The sequence below is a fragment of the Diabrotica virgifera genome, chromosome 2, assembly GCF_917563875.1.
Source record: "Diabrotica virgifera virgifera chromosome 2, PGI_DIABVI_V3a".
Lineage (NCBI taxonomy): Eukaryota > Metazoa > Arthropoda > Insecta > Coleoptera > Chrysomelidae > Diabrotica > Diabrotica virgifera.
In genome coordinates this window covers 200,767,206-200,790,519 of record NC_065444.1, presented here as the reverse complement: position 1 = coordinate 200,790,519, position 23,314 = coordinate 200,767,206, and the positions used below count along the sequence as shown (strand labels likewise).

General features: G+C 31.9%; 1 protein-coding gene across 3 annotated transcripts in view; it reads right to left on the bottom strand.

Annotated features, from left to right (window-relative positions):
* LOC126880356 (leucine-rich repeat flightless-interacting protein 2) overlaps nt 1-23,314 on the bottom strand; it is a 188,299-nt gene that overhangs the window by 90,330 nt on the left and 74,655 nt on the right. Inside the window, exon 1 of one of the 3 annotated variants that reach the window (XM_050644171.1) lies at nt 13,930-14,227. The exons of the other annotated variants lie outside the window; for them this stretch is intronic. Coding sequence (XP_050500128.1) covers nt 13,930-14,133 — 204 coding nt within the window. The 5' untranslated portion in view covers nt 14,134-14,227. Of the gene's footprint in view, nt 1-13,929; nt 14,228-23,314 lie in introns of those variants that run through there. 3 annotated transcript variants of the gene reach the window in all.

Genomic DNA, 23,314 nt, shown 5'->3' with positions numbered 1-23,314 from the left:
GCACTTTCATTCAGTGAAATTTGTACTTGATAAAGAAATATTCAATTTTGTGCGTTGTATATGCTTCTCAAACAAATCTGGGTAAGAATGGAAGAAAAGCTTTCTATGATCAATTAGGGAGACATACTCAGTAATATTTCATCAGAAGAAAGTTATAATAGGAGGTACTGTTGATGCACATGTAATCAAATAACGTTCAAGAAAAAATAACAGAGAAGAGAAAATTATGTAAACAGTGGCAAGAAAACAGCGCAGACAAAGATCTTCAAAAAACGCAGAAAGTAGCAGCAGAAAAAGCTAAAGCAGAAGCGCATACACATATATAACATCAACTTAATACGAGGGAAGGAGAAACAAATATAATATAAAATAACCAAACATAGAGCAAAGAAAACAAAAGACTTAGACCAGATGTATCCGAGAAGAAAATACCGAGAAGATGGAAAAGGTACTTTAACTGTTTATTAAATAAAAAAGCTGACAGAAAACCAGTTGGATTAACGAAAACGTTACAGCAACGGTCACCAAAATTACAAACGGCGAAAGTGATCCAAGCACTTCAAAAAAATAAAGAAAGAAAAGCAGTTGGACCAGATGATATTCCCGGGGAAGTGTGGAAAGCATTAGGAGAGACAGGAACAAGTTGGCTTGTTAACAGGTTTATTTAATACAATTATTATGAAAGTAAGACACATGTCAGACGAAAGGAGAAACAGTACTCGTATATTAGTACCTGTTTACAAAAACAAGGATGTACAAACAATAGAGCCATAAAAGTACTTAATCACACCATGAGAATATCAGAAAAATAGTTTTTTTTAATTGTATGTCGAGCTCATGTTCTCATAGTAACGGTAAATTTTTGCTAAAATATATTTGTATGTAGTTGATATTTTTTTAAACAAACGAGCATTTATCGATAACCAGAGTCTTGGAAAGTTGGCATAAAAGCACCTATCTACTAAACTTGCGCTCCGCGCTCCCTGCTACTGCTCCAATCGATACGGCATGCGCTTCTCTACATATAAACCGCTACCGATTGGAGCACCGAGGGGGAGCGCGTTCGCGAAAGCGCCAACGTATCCACTATGTGAAGCATCATAATGGGTGCGTGCCTTAAGATGTCACATACACCTTGAAGTCTTGAGGATGCGTCAAAGCAGGAACGGTAATACATCATGGTGGTGACAAATATGCAATAACTGATCTTTAATATCAAATTCCCAATGTGATAAAATCCCTACTATATCAGATTGGTCTTAGTGGTAAGTAGTTAATGTTTATTAACTGCATTATTTTAAACAGTTTAAGTTTAATGAAATAGTAAAAGTAACCGTTACGTAAATAGATTATCACTACCTCTATCAGAGATTATATATTTAAATGATAATGTATGATAATGCGAAGCTTAAGATGTTGATTTTTTGCGAGACATGTCACTCTGTTTTCCTAGATAGCAAGCTGTAATATTTACTGAAAATACATCAACCGCGCGATTTATTGAATGTTCAGACATTATTTTACAAGGTTTAATTCAAATCCAATATGTTGCATGAATTTAAATTAATTTAGATTCTGGTTTTAAAAATACAAAACAAAAACGTATCTAGTCCAATCTCAAATGAGGACATAGTAAATTCCCCGTATCTACCAGTCACTGGGTGGCGACTTGTAAGACGAGTAGAAAATCATGATAGGGGCTGTCCACTAATCCCGTGAGTCTCGAAAGGGGGGGGGTCCATAAAAAATTACGAAACATCACAAAGAGGGAGGGGGGTGTAGTAATATATCACGTGTTTATTTATTTTTCTGTCAAACGTGTACAAAAATCGATTGCATTGGTGTGACTGATAAAAAAATCCATTTCTCATTGATAAAATATAATACACCCCAACAACACATTAATTTTCTTTCCTTTTACCCAAATTTCTATAGTCTTATTATACTGGATGTTAATGTTAGCCACATGGGATACTCTTCATGGTAAAAATTATCTTAAATGCTTTAAGATAAGAAGGGACCCTTATTGTTTTCTTCTGAATGTATACCAATACCACGTGTGTCCACTAGGAATACTGACCTGCTGCCGCCTTTATTTATGGGTTTTTAGTTTTTACATGTATTTATACCTACTATCTGATGAATTCGTGTCCCTGTGAGTTATTCTGTTGTTTTGGCATTGAATACATGCGTAAACAGGATTACTAGGTCAGTTCTTAAATCTTCAGTAGTTTTGCTTTCAAAAAATCAGCGTATTTTTTAGGCCATGTAATAGTTATCAGTATGATACCCTGGGAATATAATATAATAATACATAATATGCAGGGTGGTTCATCTTATTCGCCTCGTGTCTCTCTATAAAAAACGACTTATATATACATAAAAAATTTTCTTCACAAAAATATACTGGGTCATTAACACTACAATCTAAAAATATTGTGACTTATACAGGGTGCTCCAAAAAACAGTGGTATATCAAAGTTATATTTTTTATGGAACACCCTATATTTGATGACACTTTTGAATTAGTCTTAAAAAATAAGCTATAATTTTATAAGGGTTCCCTATACCTAAATACAGGGCTTTTTGATTTATGTATCTCGATTTTTATAATAATATAGGGTTTCAGAAAAAATTAAATACATACAGTGAGCACGTAAAGGTTGGAATAAATTCATTTTCTCGAGAATGGACGACTTTGGAAAAAAATCCCAAAACAGGTCAATTTTTAATTTTAAATTACGACTTTTTGGCATATATATCATACTAGTGACGTCACCCATTTGGGCGTGATGACGTCATCGATGATTTTTTTTAAATGAGAATAGTAGTCGTGTGATAGCTCATTTGAAAGGTAATTCAATTCTCTATTCAGTAATATAAACATTAACATAATTATTTATACAGGGTGTCAAAAAAATTTTTTTTGGATTAAATTTATTGACATAAAAAGAAGAATGTATGTAATTTATTTATTTCAAAATACATTTTACTGTTCGCAGAAAACAGAAAAAATGTATATTTGAAAAATAATCATTGCTTTTCGCTTAAATTAAATGTTCAAATTGTCACGAGGCTGGTGGGTACCTGCTTTAATATTGAATTTAAGCCAAAAACAATATTTATTTGCCAAAAACACATTTTTTCCTGTTTTCTGATAGCAGTAAAATGTATTTTGAATTAAATAAATTACACTCATTCTTCTTTTTATGTCAATAAATTTAATTCAAAAAAATTTTTTTTGGGCACCCTGTATAAATAATTATGTTAATGTTTATATTACTGAATAAAGAATTGAATTACCTTTCAAATGAGCTTTCACACGACCCCTATTCTCATTTTAAAAAAACAAGCATCGATGACGTCATCACGCCCAGATGGGTGACGTAACTTGTATGATATATATGCCAAAAAGTCTTAATTTAAAAATAAAAATTGACCTGTTTCGGGATTTTTTCCCAAAATCGTCCGTTCTTGAGAAAATGAATTTATTCCAACCTTTACGTGCTCACTGTATATACGGATCTAAGAATCGGAGACACAATTTTTCTTGAATCTTAACAATATAGAATATTTGACATATTTAAACACATACATACACACATACATAATCGATGTTCCTCTTATACCGAAAGGTGTCGAGGGATTAAACATATGTATATTGTTAAAAAATGTTGTACAGTTGGTCAAAATATTAGATTATTCTATTAACCAATTCAATATTTTAGCTCATGTATCAATACTTTGTAGTATTGCCCATATCATACACAACTTTGTCAGGCACGATCTAGATGCAATATTTATCTTTACAAATGCACCTGGCAGAAGCGTGTTCAATCTCGTCTAGAAATAGAAAAGTATGGCGCCTTTAAACCGTAAATTATCTGGACTCATCCTTCCGCAAGATCTTATATAACCCATTTGGATGAACAAGGGAGAACAAAAGATCATGACCTTGAAAAAAAGAACTTACAGAAGGCTGGTGAAGTTCAATTCAATGGTCGATTCCGGATCTGCCTTCCCAGCAGTGGTATAACGAGCATGTGTGAGAGAGCCAATATTTGATTCAGGTGGTGAAGTGTGATGATTGCGCTTGCTGTGGAGATATACGTAGTTCCAACGGAGTTCTATACGTTCCATTCTTTCGGAACGCTTCGTTATACCTCCTTATCCGATTTTGCAGTCGTTCAGTGGCCTATATACTCCAATGCCTCAAGAGCATGATGGCAAGACGTTTGCTCAATTTCTTCTGCGACGGTCTCTCGAAAATACTACAACGTATGAAGGCTTCAGCAAATTGATTTATGACCTGTATTGCCCTAGCCTGCAGAAGAATTATTAGATACTATTGGAAAGGACATGTCAGCAGTGTGGACTGTACTTCTGTACAAAGAAAAAAGCTAAGACACGTGTGTTTTCTTGTCACAAGCAATATAATCTAAACCTGTCTACCTTTAAACGTTATTATTGTAGTCTTTAATTTTTTATAATAAAATTAGATGATACTTATACGTGTATTTTATAAATACCTAATAAAAAAATAGATTTTTTGTAGATACTAAAAAGTACACGTGATATAGCGGGAAGGGGGGTAATCTTAAACCTCACCAGGTATCACAAGGGGGTGGGGGGGTGGGTTAAAAAATGCCAAAACAAAACCTCACGTGATTAATGGACGGCCCCATAGTAGACCTAAACAAGAGAACTATAACATTAATAATCAGTTCATCGGGATGCTATCGTTCGATCTATGAAATTATATAAACAAGGGTTTATTCCATAAAACAGGTAGATCCCTTGTTTATGGAATTTAACGTCTTGTATAATTTACCTCGTTCAGCTGAATATCAATGACTCTCTTCGTGCTCTGAAAATTAATGAAAACGCCGCTATATAATCTGCAGAATAGAATCACCAACTAAAGAAGATTAATACAAAGATGATGTGCAAAAATGAATCACAAGGAAATATGCCTAAGGGGTTCCCTACCCTGATGTAATAAAAGGAACAATATTTAATATTAAACAACTTGTTATATAAACAATAATCTTCCCATTCTTCCTTCTTGGTTTTCGGCAAGGAAACTTGCATAAAATTTTAAATTCGAAAAAATGTTATAAATCACAACAGAACATAATTTAAAACATGTATCAAAGATAAAAAAAAGTTCTTGGTAGATGTCTCTACGATATCCGTGGTATTTCTTTCTTTGCAATCCGGAAAGGCCCAAAGCGAAGTACCTGGTTGAATTGGAGATAAGAGGAAATGGGACTACTGATGAGGGGAAAAATCCCCGAAACCGATATAGACTCTTCCTGCACTCTCCGATTTGTTGTTTGCTTTGTTTCCGAGATACGGGATATTGAATTTTTTCTTACAAACTGACGATTTATTTATTGCTCAAAAACTGGTACAGATATGCAAATGAAATTTGGTAGGTTTTAAGAGACAGTTATTGCTCATTTTTCGACGAACAACTAAGAATTTAATATTTACCATTGGCGTGCATACGGTTATAAACATTTTAGATACATCCCGTATGCACGCCAATGGTGAATATAAAACTCTTGGTTGTATGTCAAAAAATGCGCAATAACTACCTCTTAAAACCTACCCAATTTCATTTGCATATCTCAACCAGTTTTAGAGAAATAAATAAATCGTCAGTTTTCATCAGAAAAATCAGAAAAATATTCAACATCCCGTATCTCGGAAACGAAGCATTTGTGGACATATGTTATAAAGCAAACCGTCATTATTTTTTCATGCAGAATTACCCCTTAAAGTTTGTCGCAACAATGGACGGCCGGAGTGATGACGTAGAAGTGTCAATTTTTATTGACCTATGTCATGTCAGATTTTTCCAAACCTTTCCAAACAAACGTTGTTTACTGTGGCAAATTTGTATTTTTTATTATTTTTTCAGTTTTTACAGAGAATATTTCCGTTTTTTGCATTATGTAAGTATTGATATAGTTACTACAACAATTTTACAAGGTTGTGTAAATAATAAAGCATGATGTTTTATATAAATATCAATAAAATGTATGTATGGGTGAAGTAAGGTTAGAATTTATTTGATTTTTAGAAATTTTAGATTTTATATTTTATTTTATTTTTTTTAGATTCTACACTAATTAAAAAGTCTTGAGATTCGGTAAAACCTTACTTTTCAACGTGTTTACAATATTTGTTTGGAAAGTGATCATCATAACACTGAATATAGCCGCAGTTGGCCGTGACGTCACACTCCGTCCGTCTCCAGGACTCGCTGAGTCCATTGTGGTTCTGGTTGGCTATGAATGTTTGGCAATAATGTTATTATATCGAGATTACTGCAGAATAAAGCTATAATATACTAAAAAAATCACTAAAATCGGACAACAGATTTAGGAAATACGAGCCATCAAAAATGTCCCATTTTTAAGGTGGCGCGTTAATTTTGATGCTAGTGTATATTTTCTTCTATCCTTACATAAATAAAACAGTATTTTACTTGGCATTTGCCCTTAAAGCCATTTATCAAAGTCAAATTATACAGCTTATACGTACCCATTTTTAAACAACTTGAAATTAACCATAAACAGTGACGAACTGCTTATTTAAAATTTTATGGTCGCACACCTTTAGGGTATTTAACTGGCATGATTATAAGCAATTAATTTTCATAATTTCTTCATTAGTAAGATTCTATGAAATATATTTAATATGTATCTACTAATAACAGACCTGGTTATATAGTTGAACAAACTTTATAGACCAGGGCGCATCTGTAAAAATATTAGTACATTTGGACGTTGAGAGGTGACTCAAATTTTTTTGCAGAAATTGCTTGAAAATAAATCAAATAATAATATTTGAGTTATCCTCCCTCTCAAAAAGGTCCGGAACATTGTTTAAATAATCAAAATGTCAAAAAATTAAGGAAAAATTCGATTTTTTTCTTGGTTTTTTAATTATAACTTTAAAAGTATTCATTTCTGAGAAAAGTTGTACTGACATAAAAGTTGCGTAATTAAATTTCCTACAATATAGAATTGGTTAAAAATTTAAAGAATAGTCACCCTTGTTGCAAAATAGCAATAATTGTGAAAAAAACATACAAAAACAAGTATTCGTATTTTACGTTTTTCAACCATTTATGCTACACTTAGGACCTTCATATTTCACCCTGAAAAACTGTATGATACAGTAAAACAATACTGTAAATTTCATTAAGATCGGTTCAATAGATTTTGCAATCCAGCTTTCGTAAAAAAAATTCATTTTTTCAAAATGTTACAGGACTGAAAATAAAGCAGATAGCAAGTTGAAAATTTTTTTGCATATAGAATTGTACTGTACCTTTCATTCGCAATTTTGCAAAATTAAAATCGATTAACACCACGGCGTCAGGAATTTTTTTAAATAAACATTAATTATTGGTGCTACGCGCAGGACAGCGGATAGTTTGCTCTGATTGGGCATTGCAATGACCTTTGGTAATGATTGATACATTTTAATTTTTATTACATTTCGATATAAATAGATAAATTTGTTTATTGCAAAATATAAACACATACTCTATCTTTTGAAATAACACTTTTATTAGCAAAAACTTTCTTTGTTCATATATTTTAACTTAAATAATAAAAGTTTATTATTTTTAAACATATGCAATTGTTTAAACAATATTTCACAAACAATAATAAAATTAGTTTGATTTTTGTGGAATTAAAATACTAAAATACAACAAAATATAGAGTAAGAAAATAATATATTAGATAAAGATTGGAAGAAATTTTGGTGGAAATCAACTTGTGTGAATCGAACACCGCTGTCCTGCGCGTAGTACCAAAAATTATTGTTTATTTCAAAAATTTTCTGACGCCGTGGTAATCAATCGATTTTAATTTTGAAAATTGCAAATGAAAGGTACAGTACACTTCTATAAGCAAAAATTTTTTTTAAGTTTCTATCTGCTTTATTTTCAGTCCTGTAACATTTTGAAAAAATGAATTTTTTTTGCGAAAGCTGGATTGCAAAATTTATTTTGCAAAATCTATTAAACCGATCTTAAAGAAATTTACAGTATTGTTTTACTGTATCATAAAGTTTTTCTGGGTGAAATATGAAGGTCCTAAGTATATTATAAATGGTTGAAAAACGGAAAAAGAGAATACTTGTTTTTGTATGGTATTTTCGCAATTATTGCTATTTTGCAACCAGGGTGACTATTTTTGAAATTTTTAACCAATTTTATATTGTAGGAAATTTAAATACGCAACTTTTATGTCAGTACAACTTTTCTCGGAAATGAATACTTTTAAAGTTATAATCAAAAAACGAAGAAAAAAATCGAATTTTTCCTAAAATTTTTGACATTTTGATTATTTAAACAATGTTCCGGACCTTTTTGAGAGGGAGGATAACTCAAATATTATTATTTGATTTATTTTCAAGCAATTTCTGCAAAAAAATTTGAGTCACCTCTCAACGTCCATCTCAAAACAGATCCGCCCTGGACTATTACGATAATCAAAGTAATTATTGAAATAATCCTGTCTCGAATTATTATAAGGTGGTTGTTTTAGAAGTCTCTCTTCATTCCTGAGTGTCAAGTTCATTAAATAGGTAATAGGCGATTCATTTAGAGGTACTTTTTTTGGTGAGGATTTGATGAGAGATCTTGGGGCGTTCTACGAGGAATCTGTTTCGTGCGTTTAGAGCAACTTATGGTCTATACAGGGAAACCGCTAAAACGATTTTTATAGATTTTTTGGGTAAGGGTTTTCTAATACGGCCGATATTATAGTGGTAATTACATTGTTGACAAATCTTCCGTTTTTCTGGAAATCTAATGAACTTTCTTATTTCAAATAGAACACCCTGTATATTTTTTGCGTTTTGACGTCCTTAAGAATAACTGAGTATTTTTCATGTTATATTCCCTATACCTAAATGCCATAATTTCATAGTTATTGCTACATTTATTAAAAAAAAACTTCTTAAACAAATTATAAAAATTAAAATTTTTCGGCCCGGATAGACGTTATTTTAGGTTCTTTGAATCATTGAAAACAAAAAAGGTCTTTTATAATTTTTGTCTAAAGTTAATCGTTTCCTAGTTATAAATAATTTAAAACTGAAAAAATCGAAAAATTACGATTTTCTAGGCTCAAAAACACAAGTAAAGAATATTATTTTTTAAACAACGAAGGGCCTAAATTCAAGTTAAAACCTTATTTTATCAGTTACCGAAAGTAATTTTGGGCTTATTGCATTTTAAAACACTCTTTTCTAGTTGTTAATACAGCCTGATCGCCCGTCCTCTCATATTATGTGCTTCATTAACAATTAAAAAAAAAACAATGTTTTAGAATAAAACGTGCCAAAAATTCTTTCAGGGAGCTGATAAAAGAAGGTTTAAGCTTGAATTTAGGTACTTCGTAAAAAAAATTTTACGTATGTATTTGAATCTTGAAAATCGTAATTTTTCGATTTTTTTCAGTTTTACATTGTTTATTACTCGGAAACGATTAACTTTAAAGAAAAATTACAAAGGATCTTTTTTGTTCCCAATGATCCAAGGAATCTAAAATAATGTCTAGCCTGGCCGTAAAATTGTATTTTTATAATTTGTTTAAAATTTTTTTTAATAAATGTAGTAATAACTCCGAAATTATGGCATTTAGGTATAGGGAATTTAACATGAAAAATAATCAGCATTTCTTAAGGACATCAAAACGCAAAAAATATACAGGGTGTTCCGTTTGAAATAAGAAAATTCATTAGATTTCCAGAAAAACGGAAGATTCGGTAACAATGTAATTACAGTAGGAAAAATGAAAGAATACCCATGAACGAACATATAAAACACGCTGTATTTTCCTGTCACCGTGTCACACAAAAAATTGGCCAGGGCAAGTACATGTAATAATTATTATTACATGTACTTGCGCTGGGCAATTTTCTTTGTGACACGGTGACAGGAAAATACAGCGTGTTTTATATGTTCGTTCATGGGTATTCTTTCATTTTTCCTACTGTAATTACATTGTTACCGAATCTTCCGTTTTTCTGGAAATCTAATGAATTTTCTTATTTCAAACGGAACACCCTGTATATTTTTTGCGTACATTGTGTTACAATCTTAAATTGTGTTTTCATTACCATAAGACAATAATTTCGATCAATTTAATTTTATAGTCAATTTTATAGTAATTGTTGTAATAATTAAAAAATAAATTTAAATTCTAATATTAAAATTAAAATCAATTTTAACACATACTAAAACTTAAATTTCCGTAATTACATTGGATCCCGACCTTGGTTAATACATTAAAAATTGCCCTTTCCTGGATGTCAATGTCACTGACATTTGAATTATTTCTACTTCCTTTTAAATCATTGACAGACTAAACGTAGCTCAATGAAGACCTAATAACAAAAAATATTTTAACGTAAAGCAGTAGAGCATCATGTTGCTGGAAGTAATCCATTAAACGTTTAACTATGTAGTTGGAACATATAACTTAACCAGTGTTTGGCATTTTGGGTATTTTGCAAAGACAGGGAGTAAGTAATCTTAACCACACTTTTCAATTTTTAACAGTCAAAATTTCACCCTTTTCAATTTTATTAAGTGGGATTACTTAATATTAGGTTCACTGATGATGGACTGATAAGTCCGAAAACGTTTTGAACGTAATCCTTTTGGATTTTTAAAATTTTTAAATTTTTATTAAAATATACCAACTACACCAGGGAGTGTTTTACTTCACGTTAAATTTTATTTAACTAGATGGTATACAGCCAACCTTAGGAAATTATTCCGTTTTATTTATTTTTTAAATAATCATTTTTTCATGATTTTTTCTTTTTGAAAAAAGTACTGCTAAATAAATCACCCGTTATGTCTAAGTAGTTCTTTCGAATATGCCATTATTTTTAATTTTCGTGTTATTTTATTAGTTTTTTTTAAATATATCTTAATTCAATCAACATCACCATATAGGTAATTTATAATAAAATGTTCATAAGTAATGCATCCATTCATATATTTTTTTACATAATACAGCTCTCGAAACGAACCATGGCCGATGAGAAACACTGTCGACGGACGTACGCTCACCTAAACTCTACAGTCTCTACAGACAGAATTTCTCTCACCGGCCATGGTTCGCTCCGGGGGCTGTAAATGCCTACAGAAAAAATATTGTACGTAACATGATCCAAAAGTGATTTTATGTGATTCGAAACCTTCCTACTCATCACTTTCGGAACTTGTTTCTATAAATTTATGTAAAACAATTTAATAATCGAGGGGGCCCGACGTAAAAGGGTTTAAGTGCAGTTTTGGTAGTTCTGAGATAATCAGCTTCAAAGTTGTTTGAGTTTTATAAATTCTAGGAGTCATTAAACTAAAATTTGTCTAGTGTACCGGGTGTCCCAATAAGAATGGCTCTCGGCCGTATCTCAGGAACCGTTTATAGTAGAGCTTTGAAATAAAAAATTTTATAACAAAAGTTGCCTCAGGAAAAGCCTGGAAATTATTTTCATAATTGTGGATCCACCGCTAGAGGGCGTAATTGAATATCAAAAATTAAAAAATCTAAATTTTACAAAATGTTCCTAATGAAGGGGCACTGGAAATCCGATTATTGTATTCTTCATCAAATTCTGCGCATATTTGATTTAACAAGTTTAACTCTACCTTTGCAAATAAGAGGTGGGGGTGAGTGGGAACCTTGTTATGAAAAAATGGCTGTAAGTCCGTTTCTGCTAAATCAAATTTTGAAAACTGGGTCTTGTTGAAGACAGATCTTTTTCTTCAATGTAAGCGTGATAATTTTGAACCATCCTACTAAGTAATAAGCCAGCTGGGAGGCGTTATTTAATTTTTTTCAGAAATCTAGTTTTCTTTGGAAAATATTAAATACAAGTATGCATTTTTAATCATACTTTTTAAATTAGTTTAAATTAGCAATAGAATAGCGAAAACCGCATGTCGATACCTTTTTTCTATCTCAAGATATCTCGAGAAACGTGTAAATTTTATACATAACTGTAACTATCGCCGGTAAACTAAGTTAATGAAAAGTAGTGTGCTGTGGAAAAAAACAAAATAACATTTTCCAGATGTCAACGTATAAAAATACAATTAATTAAAGCAACAATATAAAGAGAAACAATACTATTAAAATTAAATATAACACAGATCAAAAAGAACTACTTAGTGACGACCTAAATATTCAAATTGTTGCCCATCATACACTACTCTAGAATACATTATCCAGAGAATACTAAACGCCATTCAAAGCATATCGAGAGCAGAAATTGAAACTGCTGTTCAATCTACTCTTGAAAGAGTAAATGTTTGCAACGAAAATGATGGGCAAAAATTTGAACGTTTATGTCATCACTAAATAGTTGTTTTTATTTCTTTGTAATAGGGCTTTTCAACGCTTCTCATTTGTTTCGAGCCTCTGTCATATGCCGTATAATCCGTGTATAATATTAATATGAGATATGAACGAGGCTCGAAACAAATGAGAAGCGTTGAAAAGACCTAATATACGTTGACAGCTGGAAAATGTTTCTTTGTTGTTTCCATAGCACACTACTTTTAATGAATTTCGTTTACCGGTGACAGTAACAGTTGTTTTTAAATTTACACGTTTTGTAAGATATCTCGAGATAGAAAAAAGGTATTAACATGCGGTTTTCGCTATTCTGTTGCTAATTTTGTCTAATTTTGTAATATGGTATTAAAAATGCATGTTTGTATTTAATATTTTCCAAGGAACACTAGATTTCTGAAAAAAATTAAATAACGCCTTCTAGCTGGCAAATTACTTAGTAAGTTGGTTCGAAATCATAACTTTTACATTGACGAAAAAGATCTGTCTTCAACAAGACCAAGTTTGCAAAATTTGATTAAGCAGAACCGGACTCACAGCCAGTTTTTCATAACAAGGTCCCCACTCACCCCCACCTCTTATTTCCAAAGGTAGACCTAAACTTGTCAAATCAAATATGCGTAGAATTTTATGAAGAATACGACGATCGGATTTCCAGTGCCCCTTCGTTAGGAAAATTTTGTAAAATTTAGATTTTTTAATTTTTGATATTCAATTACGCCCTCTAGCGGTGGTCCCACAATTATGAAAATAATTTCCAGGCTTTTCCTGAGGCAACTTTTGTTATAAAATTTTTTATTTCAAAGCTCTACTGTAAACGGTTCCTGAGATATGGCCGAGAGCCATTCTTATTGGGACACCCGGTACAATGTACTATAAAGTGATAAAAATATAAGGGTATATTATTACCCTTACTATATCCTTCCTTTTTTTTCAGTTATTAAAAAAATGTACTTGAATCGGTACATGGTGTTGATAAATGCTACTGGTAAAACGGTTCAAGTGCAGATGTTAACTACATATTACTAATCATTTTTATCCCAGCTGTTATCCACAGTGTAACTACACGGCACGTTGCATAATACTTAATTAGTCTTCAAAATTGGTCACAAATCTAATATTTATTTACTTGAAATTAATCCTGTATTAACATGTGTTTACACATTACAAAATACTAAAAATAGTTTTGTGGTAAAATGATTCAAGCGCACTTAAACCCGTTTCTTGCTATTTGTTTTTACAGAATACTAAAAATAGTTTTGTGGTAAAACAATTCAAGAGCACGGATAAACATGTTTACTACCAAAGCAAACTGCAATTGTTTTCATTGAACAAAATGTAATGGCGATAGATGGCGTCTGTAGGGCGAAATATGCTTAGATCAATTTACCACCAAGTTATAATACCATTTAGGCATGCGAATCTGTACTTAGGTCAGAATTTGAAAAAAGTGCACTTAAACCCTTTTACTTCCAAGCCCCTCAATTAAAATAATGAAAACTCAATTAGATTTACAATAAATACTTACATTTTTCTTTGACAGCGAAACAGCCGTTACCAATAAAACGTTATCTTTGGGCTTTTCGTAAAGGCAATCACTAATCGAAGGAGTTCGAATGATCTCTGACAGTTGGCCGAACTTTAAACTCGATGGTACTTTTTGCACGGCCACCATTTTCTCCAATAGAATTTCGTCCGTAGGTAGGCAAGTACTTACACCGACGAAAACCATTAGCGATTGCGAGATTTTCTGGGTAAATATTTAAATTGTATCACGTGGAATTATTAAACACTTGGCACATAATAACGTTGCATGTTGTTATGAGGTAGATATTGTACAATAAACGTTTATGATCCTGTAAATGTGTTGTGTCTTAAAAACCGTTATACACTTATTAAGAAGTTTTAAAAATCGTAAACTTAATATAATAGAGAGAGCAAGACGTTTTGAATGAAATGCTCCAATGTTAATTTATATAATTTTTATAAATTTTATTCAACGTTTCTGTAGGACAGTGATAAGAGCGGTAAATTACTGTTAATAGACCAGGCTCTATCGTCGCCCCCGTTAGGTAAATTATTCCGATTCGATTTTTTTTACACAAACTTACTCAAAAAGATGAAAATTGTTTAAACAGTTTTTTTTAACAAATTCACAAAAATAATTTTTTCACTTTGAACAAATTTTTTTTAAATCATTTGGGTAATTTTGAATAAAAAAAGTATTGTGATTTTTCTCTAAAATTGATTGTTGTAGAGTTGAATTGATTGTAGAATTTATACGCGATTTAAAATTTGAAAAACGCGAAAATAGCCATTTGCAAGGCTTAATAACTCGATTAAAAATTATTATTATGAAAGTCTGGAAGTGACCAAATCAAAGTTTAAAGTCCCCCCTACAAGATCCTGAAGAAATTTGTGTCATTATTGTATTACTAACCCGTTATTTTTAATTATGAACAATGAGCGCTAAGCTCATATTAGGCAGCCGTCAAGGGTGAGTGCGAAAGAGATGCACCATTCCGGTTGTCCAATGGTGCATCTCACTCGCACTCACATTGACGGCCGCCTCAATACGTTCTTAGCGCTCATTGTTAACAATTAAAAATAAAAGATTAATATTAAAATAATCACAAAAATTTCTTTAGAATCATGTAGGGGGGACTTTAAACTTTAATTTGGTGACTTCTGACTCTCATAATAATTTTTAACAGAGTTATTAAGCCTTAATGGCCATTTTTGCATTTTTCAAATTTTAAATCGCGTATAATTCGACAACAATCAATTTTAGAGAAAAATCACACGAGACTTTTTTTGTTCCAAATGATATAAAAAAAATTTGTCCGAAGTGAAAAAATTGTTTTTGTGATTTTTTTTTATAATTACAATTTTTCGCCGCGGCACCTCCCTGCACTCTGTAGATTTGATATAAGGACCTCTTTTTGAGTAAGTTTGTGCAAAAAAAATCAAATCGGAATAATTTACATACCTAACGGGGACGACGATACAGTCTGGTCTATAAAGTGTAAAAACTCAGGGAGTCCTTAGTTTGAACTCGGCCTCACGAGATGGAACGAGGGTACTACACAAATTGGAACAAAATGTTGTATATGTCTACAAGTTTGACTCGACTTCGACTCTTTTAGTAACGATAAGAGATACAAAAACGCACACAACACGAAAATTTACAAACACAGGGAAATATTACGAAATTAGCAAAAAACACATAAATCTTCTGCCACAAAATTGTACAACGCAAAAATTTTTCACGAATTATTAGAATGGGAAAAGAACAGTAGTTCAAAATATTGGAGTCAACAAATTTGGTTGGTAATCTGGGATGAGAAATTTTTAAATCTACCTAATCGCCGTGATGGACAGTGATTTCGTAGCAGTTTTACGACAATATTAGTAGATTCTGGTGATGATATAACAACATTAAAACGTCACGGCGGATGGAAATCCACATCGGTGGCGGAAAGTTGTATTGAGGAATCCCTTCAAAATAATCTCAACAAAACTAACCAAATTTTAAATTCCATCGAATACAACCAAATTAATAAGGAAATTCATATCACACCATAGGAATCTCATCAACCATCACAATGAAATTGTAGCCTCGAATTAATTTTAATAACATTAGACAAGGCGAAAACGGCAGGTTCGTTGGGAAAAATATTCCCATGTGATTTTTTTGCATAATTACATTCGTGAGACATCCCAGAATAAGGTTCAAGAAGTCGCCCACGTGAAAAGTGGGCCAAATTTTGTTTAACAATTTTTTTTAATCAAATTGCAAAAATCAATATTTTTGGCCCGGCCAATTTTTTGTAGATTTTTTTGGACCATTCTGGATAAAAAAGGTCTCTTATAATTTTTCTCTAAAGTTGATCGTTTTCGAGTTATAAGCAATTTAAAATTGAAAAAAAAAAAACGAAAAATGGCGATTTTTAAGGCTTTAACTCGGTTAAAAGTTATTATTACGAAAGTCAGAAAGTGACTAAATCAAAGTTTAATGTCCCCCCTACAAGATCCGGAAGAAATTTTTGTCATTATTTTATTACTAAGCTCTTATTTTTAAGTAATAATATTGAGCGCCATGCACGTGGTAGCCAGCCGTAAATGCTGAGTGCGAGAGAGATGCCACTCCGGCAGTCCAATTGTGCATTGTGCATCTTACTTGCACTCACATTTACGGCCGCCTACAACGTGCATGGCGCTCATTATTACTTAAAAATAACAGCTTAGTAATAAAATAATGACAAAAATTTCTTTAGGATCTTGTAGGGGGGCATTAAACTTTGATTTAGTTACTTTCTGACTTTCATAATAATAACTTTTAACCGAGTTATTGAAAATTGCCATTTTTCGTTTTTTCAATTTTAAATTGCTTCTAACTCGAAAACGATCACCTTTAGAGAAAAATTAAAAGAGACCTTTGTTATCCAGAATGGTCCAAAAAACCTAAAAAAAAAATTGTCCGAGCCGAAAACATTGATTTTTGCAATTTGATTAAAAAAAATTGTTAAAAAAAAATTGAATCACTTTTCACGTGGGCGACTGGTTGAACCTTATTCTGGGATGTCTTACGAATGTGATTATGCAAAAAAATCTCATGGGAATATTTTTCCCAACGGACCCGCCGTTTTCGCCTTGTCTATATTGTAATATTCAAATTAGAAATGTATCAACCAAATAATTAATTACATCATATAACTACTTAATTTGTTTGTATTACAAAATAAAATATGTTTGAATATTTTTTTTGTAGTATGAGGGATATTAAATGTTCGTTGCATAATTTACTATCAAATTTCACGTCTTTCAGTAGGTACATACATTGTTATTATTTTAAAGGCTTGTAAAGATTATAAAGCTTTTTGTAAAATTGCAATTCATTTAGTAGTTTTTAGAAAAAAAAATCCAAAAATCACTAATTCAAGCATTTTTTTTTTACCAAAAAACAGCAAATAATTCAAAAAGAAACCATTTGTCGAAAAATTATCAAGAGATAAAAAGTAGATATTTATTTTGATGAGATACGCCTAAAAAATGTATTCCAAGCAATGCGAAGTTTTTTGTTAATAACAATTTCCGGACCACTTGGAAAAATAAAAAAAATACATTTGAACTTAAACGACAAAAAATAAACGTATAGAATCGAATAAAAAAAGGTTGGTGGGGTAGAAATGCAAAAAAAGTCGGTTTATGCTCTGTTTATGGAAGTAAACAGCTCGCTTGTAAATTTAAGTATCCATACATGGGTGTTCCGTGCTCGGTGTAGCTGCTTACATGGATATACGGCATACGGCTAGGGCCAGAAAAGCGATAATTTACGGCGCTGTAAATTACGGCGTGTCACGAGATGTAAATACAGTGTTTTGGTCGTTGTTGTGGCTATATGAGCTATATACAAATTTGGACCCAGGTCCATTCGTTTGCGACACGACGCCGAAGATGGGCTCGTTCGATGTTGCTGTGCAATATTTTACAGCTCAGTCTGGCCATCCAATACACTCACCGTGGGACCCATTCATTCATATTACGGCACCGTAAATTGTCGCTTGTCTGGCCTTAGATCCCCTACATATAAACCGCAAACCGGTTGAATCGAAGAGAGTGAGCGCCGAGCGAGGAGCACCAACGTATCCACTATGTGGAGCTGTTACACCGAGCACGGAGCACCCACGTATGGATTCGTACCTTAATTAGGGATGGCGGTTGTTGACAAAACACCGGTTTTTGGTTATACCGGTTTTTTTTACCTACGGTTTAAGTTATAACCGGTCAAAAAACCGGTTATTCCAAAAACCGGTGTTCGGTTTTTTTAGTCATAACCAATACCTAATAGTACATTTACATTGCGCTTTAGTTTGCGACACTTCATTCGAATCCATATCAGTATAGAAATCAGTCATCAGTGTTGTGAAATCGGTTTCAGTCAGCTTAAAATTTCCCATTTTTTTCTCTGAATACAGTATTTTTGCCGCTTATCCGGTTATAACCGGGACAAAAAAACAACCGGAAAAACCGATTATTGCAGAGGAAAAAAACCGGTTTTAGGTTAAAACCGGTAGGTTTTTCCCATCCCTAACGCTTGTTTCACATTATAAGAATTTTGAACGTACGATGGTTGAAATTTACATAGTGGCTCGAGCAATCATATGAAATCTTTCTCCCTTCACCGAATGTTTCAAGCACATTGAGTAGGACACTAATAATATTGATATTTCTACAGAATTTATTACAATAATTTATTATTAAGATATTCATGTAGGTTTATTACCTCTGATATTGGAGACATAAAATGTTGCAATACTGATGGAACATAATAAACAGATACTAGTTTTTAGAAAACCCGTTATAACCATAAAATTATCGCGCTAAAAACAAGTTTTTAGTGTCAAATATATTCTTTGAACAGCAAAACCCCGATCTTTAATGAATGATGAATGTTTTAAGGGAAATGGAAGAAATTTTACTGCTGCCCACACGAGGATAAAGTTACTAGAGAACTAAAAAACATAAGTAACTGGTATCAAGACATAATTTTTTTTTCACATAGCAGGAACTAATGTTATAAAATTTTTTTAGACAGAGATTAACATTCTTCTAACGCAGGGGCTGAACTGTGAATTTTAATAAACAATACGAGGTAGTCATGGGCTGATTAAGTATACAAATTAGGGAAAAACATAAAGAACAAAAAGAGTTTTGTTATAATTGTAAAGAAGTTTATTTAACAGTTCATTGGATCGAACCTTATATTTCGTGAAAATAAAATGGATCTTCGATTTTTTACAAAGATTATTCCCGAGTATTTTGACTTTGCACAAGTGTTCTGGATAAAATACGTAACTAAACTTCCTTGTGATGATAGTGGTTATATGCTTTTGCAGTTGTATTTGTACCTATTGGACCAAGGTTTTTTTACGTCCATCAACTTAGCAGAACAAAGTCAGCAGAACACAGTTATTCTTATACCATAATTAAGTGTAAATAAAATGCAAATTTAATGTTCCAAGAAAAAATGTATTGCTCTTTTTTTTAAGTTATCGCATGTTCTGCTAACTTGATAATCAAGCTAGCAGAACAGTAGTTCAAAAATTTGATAAATCATTTATAATTGAATGCCAAAATATTCTCCGAATTAAATGCAAATTTAATGTTCCAAGAAAAAATTTATTGCCCTTTTTTTTAAGTTATCGCATGTTCTGCTAACTCGATAATCAAGCTAGCAGAACAGTAGTTCAAAAATTGATGAATCATTTATAATTGAATGCCAAAGTATTATCTGAATTAAATGCAAATTTAATGTTCCAAGAAAAAAATTATTGATCTAAATCTACTATATTTTCTACCAGATTCTAAAATCTACTAGATTTAAAATTTTTCCACTAAATCACAAGAAATTCTAACTAGATCTAGTAGAATTTCTTGTGATTTAGTGGGAAAATTTTAAATCTAGTAGATTTTAAAATCTGGTAGAAAATATCGTAAGATTTTAGTAGTAGAACATGCAATAACTTAAAAAAAAGAGCAATAAATTTTTTCTTGGAACATTAAATTTGCATTTAATTCAGAGAATACTTTGGCATTCAATTATAGATGATTTATTAAATTTTTGAACTACTGTTCTGCTAGCTTAATTATCAAGTTAGCAGAACATTCGATAACTTAAAAAAAAGAGCAATCAATTTTTTCTTGGAACATTAAATTTGCATTTTATTTACTCTTAATTATGGTATAAGAATAACTGTATTCTGCTGACTTTGTTCTGCTAATTTGATGGGCGTGTTTTTTTTTCTCAATTCAGTTTATAGATCTGACATTGTTTTCTTGTGGCATGCCCAATTTAAGTTTTACATTAATATGGGATTGAGGCACTATTACTGGTGTAATGAAAATTACATTTTTAATCGACTAATGTTTGACGTTTCGATTTGCACTCCGTAAATCGATCTCAAAAAAGATTATTCTAAAAATTCTGAGAAGATTTTACCTATATAATATAACCTAGATTTGATCTGTCTTTTCAAAAACATGACATATTTGGCCTAGATCTTACTGTGGCCTATAAAATTTAGGCTAAATACATTTGTCAAGTTTATGAAAAGACACATCAAATCTAGGCTAATAACTAAATAGGTTTTCCCAGATTTTTTGGAATAATATATTTTGAGAACCATTTCCGGAGTGACAATTAAGACGTCAAACATTAGATAATTAAAAAGTAATTTTATACCAATAATTGTGGCTCAATCCCATGTAATACGATAGGTATTATACTCAGTTTAAAGTCTGTTGAATCGTATTGAATTTTTAAAAACGGACTCTTCGCACACGTAAGATCATTTCCTGTCATTTTTTGTTTGGATGTACCTATTTATTCTTCTATTAATTAGCAATTCATTTCTTCACCTATTTATATACTTTTTATTTATCAGATTATTCTACTTTCACCTATTTATATACTTCACCTATTTATATACTAAGTTTATTGTTTGACCCAGAAGAATTTAATATTTTAATTTTGAGCTTGTAATTTTTTTAGAATTGAATTGGACTGGAAGTGAATCAGAAAATATAATTGACTTGGTAATCTTCTTGTTGCACATATTCTAGGGATTTTTGAAGAATTGATATTGCCTCACCTATTTAGGTAGATGAGACAAGTATCGGTAAAAAGACAAACCAGAACGAACTGCTCTAAAGAAAATAGCCCAGTAAATGAACGGGAAATTCGGCGATACCGTGTAATTTTCAGGGGCAACTCAGAATTGCATGAAAATTTGGATTTAGGTTCTACTTACCCTCCACTTCAAAGTTGAATTTGTGCTATTGGTTGCTTTTACTTGGTGGATGACAGTCACTCCTTCTCGGGGGTGAAAAAACATATGTTCAAGATAGGCCCGGAAATGGATAAATTGACTGATTTTAAGCAACTTCTGATCTATAGAATTTTTTACGTAAGTCAATACTTTTCGAGTTATTTGCGATTGAAAATGTTAATGTTTCGACAAAAAAAAACTACGTTTTCAGACGGTTTTTTGCAAATAACTCAAAAAGTAAATACTTTATTGAAAAAAAAATATTTTTATCAAAAATGTAGCTTAGAAAAAAAACGAAAAGAGTTGCGTATTCGTGAAGTCTACAGATCCAGCAAAAGCAAATTTGTAGCTCATGAAAAATACGTTTTTATTCGTCCAATTCCAAACTGAATATTTCATCGTGAAATAACCAAAAAATGAAGCACTTTTCGAAAAAACTATTTAACTTTAACATTTAAACTTTTTTAAAGTGTTTAAAAAAAGCTTTATTCTAATGGTTTTCAAAAGTTTCTAGCATTAAAAGTAAGCCAGTTACGCTCAAAATAAAGCTGGTCCCCTTTTTTTTTTGGTAAAAGAGATCCTCCCGTGTTTAGCTCCCCAAATAAAATTAATCGTTACCGCTTTACACACAATTTACTTTACTTATGTATTTTTTATATGATCTGTCAGTTTCACCGGTTTAAAGTGCTTATTTTGAATGGCTTAACGTGCCCAAAGTGCTCGAGTCACTAATCACGAGTATATGCAAACTTTGAACAGCCATATCTTAACCAATTTGTGTCTTATGAAACTAGCATCTTTATAACAGCAAAATCTACACTTTTTATTGTTTGAGATTTTTTGTATCACTAATACTTTTTAATTGCCTATTTTAAAAAACGGAATTTTTTTCCAAATATTTGGAAAAAAAAAATTTCATAATCTTTAGGTCCGTTGCGGGATCGGAAGATAAAGTCCGATTTGAATAATTATTTTTTTTTCTTTTTCTTGTAATTACCAATCGCAACTTTTCCGCACTATAGCGACACGGAATTATCAACTTAACTTTTTTCGCACCACCCTACCCTACACGTTATATTCACTTAAATCTTAGTACAAAAAAAGTGGTTGAACTCTCTAAATTTAATTTGTCGGGAATTTGGCAATATTTCACTTTCAACATTATGAAGTTACCTCTATATAAGCTACTTTATGAGCAAATAATAATACTGTTACAGGAAAAGACACAATACTGTTTCCGGAAAACGACTTTTTACACAGAAAATCTCGCACGTAACACGCGACTATTTAAAAAAAGCAGCCGAGACACTCATCCGGGTACACATTCACATCCGTCTCCGAAGAACGAACGGCACGTAAAGACCGTTCGCCGTATGCAGACTGGCTAAAGAAAACTATTCATATGAACATAAATACCTTCGGGCTAACCCTCAATATTCTACGAGTGTTGGGACGAGTTCATTGCCCAAAATACACGTAAGATACAGAGATACACCTATTTGTGAGTAAAGTAAATGATAGGCCAGCATTCCTCAATACATATTAGGATTTGTTACACCTGGAGGTAATCGGTCAGCTGATTTTTAAAATGACTATTGGTTTTACTGCAATCTGCGGTATGAATATTTTACAGAAAATGAGGCCAGACTAAACGGACGGCATTTGAAGTAAAGTACATTTCACAAATTTGCGAATGTTCCGGATTATCGCTAGACACTCGACAGCAAATATTCCACTCTACTGTAGAATGTGTTAAGAATTCAGACGGAGCGTGTTGAGACGTTTTGATCCTTAAGCTAATACCGAACCCAGTATTTATGACCCCTGTGGAGGGGCGCGTTATTTACCATCAATTGTCGGCAGGGCCTATTTTACCACTAGGCCCATGAGGCACCTGCCTCGGGCCCTCATTTTAATGGGGCCCGAAAAAATCACTAAAAGAAAATTTTTATTAAAAAAACAAAATAAATTTTCAAAATTTTTTCATTTTACGAACAGGAAATGATAAAATGATAACAAATTAGGTTAGAGTTATATTCAAAAACCATAAAACCGTTCTTATTATAAAACCGAAATAAGAGA